Genomic DNA, 3,257 nt, shown 5'->3' on the forward strand with positions numbered 1-3,257 from the left:
GTGTGTGTGTGTGTATCTCATGAGAGCTGATGATGCTGTGTGGGTGTTCCTCTCTCAGGTGCAGCATCTTCTCCATGTGTGTCTCCTGAGTCTCGGGAGTGTGTCGTGCTCTTGTTCTTCTGTTCTGAGCGACCCGAGGTCATCATGGCGAGTAAAGCGGGAGACGACCCGGACAGCCTGATGTCTCTGTGTTCCGTCTTCTGCCTGAAGAACCTGCGGAGGACCATGTGCTTCAGCGGAGAGCAGAAACGGCTCCAGCTGCGGCCCGACGTCTTCCTGCCCGGCGAGATCTGCGACCGGCTGGTGAACGAGTAGGTAGAGGAGCCTGGAGGAGCTTCAGCGTGTCCTGTGCTGATGTGTGACCTGATGCCTCTGATCCGCAGGTACATGGATCTGCTGCACACTGACAGCGACTTCGAGCCGCAGGACGGCTTCTTCCAGCTCTTCAGTGACCCGCGCAGCACCAGACTGACCCGCCTGCAGCTGAGGGAGGATCTGGTGCGAGACCGAGACCTGGAGGCCATCGGCACCATGTGCTTCAGCGGAGAGCAGAACCGGCTCCAGCTGCGGCCCGACGTCTTCCTGCCCGGCGAGATCTGCGACCGGCTGGTGAACGAGTAGGTAGAGGAGCCTGGAGGAGCTTCAGCGTGTCCTGTGCTGATGTGTGACCTGATGCCTCTGATCCGCAGGTACATGGATCTGCTGCACACTGACAGCGACTTCGAGCCGCAGGACGGCTTCTTCCAGCTCTTCAGTGACCCGCGCAGCACCAGACTGACCCGCCTGCAGCTGAGGGAGGATCTGGTGCGAGACCGAGACCTGGAGGCCATCGGGAAACAGGTGAGAACATCACCAGTGAAGCCAAAGCAGCGTCAGATCTTTTCTTCTGCTTTGTGACATACATCAGAGCATGACAGATTATCCAAAAAGAATAGCTCTCTCTCACAGAGAAAGCTCTCAAAAGTGTATGCAGATGAGCATGATCAAAATATCTGTCCAGTGATGACCTTTTGATTAAATATGAAGCATATGCACAGATGAAGTGTTCAAAATAAGATTTATAACATGCGTTTAGACAGTAGACAGGGTAAAAAATCAAGTTCACGACGACTTTAAATGCATTTCTTATGTGCGTCACGCCGAGTGAGTCGAAATACTTTCTCTTTCTGTGTTTATTCTTTCTTTATGATTGTAAAACAGACGTCTGATGATCACATGACCGACATACTTTCACTTTCAGCTCATCCTGCAGTCTTGTGTGGGATTGTGTGCTAATATTGAACTGAAATGTTTTAATTCAGAATAATATAATATGTGAGCCTGCAGCACAAAAGCAGTGTTAAGTCGCTGGGGTATATTTGTAGCAATAGCCAACAATACATTGTATGGGTCAAAATGATCCATTTTTCTTTATTAAGTAAAGATCATGTTCCGTGAAGATATTTTGTCAATTTCCTACCGTAAATATATCAAAACTTAATTTTTGATTAGTAATATGCATTGCTAAGAACTTCATTTGAACTACTTTAAAGATGATTTTCTCAATATTTATATTTTTTTGCATGCTCAGATTCCAGATTTTCAAATATTGTCCTATCCTAACAAACCATACATCAATGGAAAAATTTTTATTCAGCTTTCAGATGATGCATAAAACTCAATTTCACAAAACTGACCCTTATGACTGGTTTTGTGCTCCAGGGTCACACATATACATTTACTCTGAAATGGCTAAAATAGTGATTTTCCAACCAAACAAGCCTGTGTTGTCAAGTCAATTCAAATAAAGACATAAAATACAGTAAAGTTCTAGTTCCGAATAATCAAGTCACGTGTCCACAGTTTTTCACTAAATCATAAAAAAAATCATTTTGAGTAATTTTCCTTCATTATAGCAACACACATTAATAAACAGAAGTATGTAGTGATCAGGGTTGGGGAATAACGGAATACATGTAACAGCGTTACTTAATCAGGATACAAAAAAATGGTAACTAATTTGTTACAGTTACGTCAAAAAACAAAGTAATCAGATTAGTTACATTTTGTAAAAAATGGGAGTACTCTCAGGATTAGAATGGTTTAATTTTAGTAAGGAATAATTGATGAGGGGCTGTTGAATTATTAGAAAATAATGATCCGAGGTGGTGATGCAGTTATTAATGCAGTGAGAGAGATCAAAAGACCAAGGGAATTTATTTTGTTGACCCCTATAACAGAAGTTCTCAAACTCATTTAGTCGTTATTAGCTTTTCTGTCCTGCACTGATTCATCATGAGAGGTCTCTGTGTGATGTTTGCAGGATCTGATGGAGCTTCATCTGACCTGCTGTAACCGTCTGACGGCGCGCAGCCTGCGGACGCTCTGCAGCTTCAAACACTCGCTGCGGTCGCTCAGTGTCTTCGGCTGCTCCAGCATCTTCTTCAGGAAGAGCGGCGCTCCGCTGGCGTACGACGAGGAGGACGAGGAGGATCTGCAGCGGCACACGGTGGACCTGGACTTCAGCTTCCAGGGCTTCAACCGTCTGCGTCTGCTGAACCTGGGAGGCCTTCGGGCGGAGCTGGACGTGGAGACGCTGCTGGCGCCGCTGCCCGCTCTGACCTCGCTGGACCTGTCGTCCGTCCATCTGCCTCGACCGGCCTTCCTCACACAGTGGAGCGAGCGACTGGCGTCTCTGGTGCTGTATAACGTGGAGCTGACGGAGGAGCTGATCCACACGCTGCTGCAGATGAGCAGACTGAGGTCAGAGAGAGACGTTTACACTAGCGCTTAAAGACTGGAATAAATACAGTGTTTAATGTTTCTGAATGAAGTCTCTTCTGCTCACCGAGGCTGCATTTATTTGATCAGAAATACTTAAAAATAGTGAAATGTTATTCTAATGTAAACTAGCTGTTTTCTGTGTGAATATCTGTTAAACTGTAATGTATTTCTGTGATTTCTGATTATTGAAAACAGTCGTGCTGCACAATATTTTTGTGGAAACTGATGCATTTTATTTTTCGGGATTTTCGGGATTATAGAAAGTTCAAAAGAACAGCATTTATTTGAAATGGAAATCTTTGAAATTGGACATCTAAAATGTTGTCTTTACTGTCACTTGACCAGTTAAATGAATCCTTGCTGAATAAAAGTATTAATTTGCATTGAAAGGTAGTATATAATGGTTTACACAAAAAATATATATATATATGAACAAAAAATTGCACAACAAAAAACACACACACACACACACACACATATATATATATATATAT

At 44.1% G+C, this 3,257-nt stretch overlaps 1 protein-coding gene across 1 annotated transcript in view; it reads left to right on the forward strand.

Annotated features, from left to right (window-relative positions):
- LOC107747759 (protein zer-1 homolog) overlaps positions 1 to 3,257 on the forward strand; it is an 18,921-nt gene that overhangs the window by 689 nt on the left and 14,975 nt on the right. The window contains exons 2-5 of the mRNA XM_016562348.1: positions 59 to 311; positions 384 to 617; positions 690 to 840; positions 2,303 to 2,512. Coding sequence (XP_016417834.1) covers positions 145 to 311; positions 384 to 617; positions 690 to 840; positions 2,303 to 2,512 — 762 coding nt within the window. The 5' untranslated portion in view covers positions 59 to 144. The remainder of the gene's footprint in view (positions 1 to 58; positions 312 to 383; positions 618 to 689; positions 841 to 2,302; positions 2,513 to 3,257) is intronic.

The sequence above is a fragment of the Sinocyclocheilus rhinocerous genome, unplaced genomic scaffold (assembly GCF_001515625.1).
Source record: "Sinocyclocheilus rhinocerous isolate Xijiao unplaced genomic scaffold, SAMN03320098_v1.1 scaffold9504, whole genome shotgun sequence".
In the NCBI taxonomy this organism is placed as follows: Eukaryota; Metazoa; Chordata; class Actinopteri; order Cypriniformes; family Cyprinidae; genus Sinocyclocheilus; species Sinocyclocheilus rhinocerous.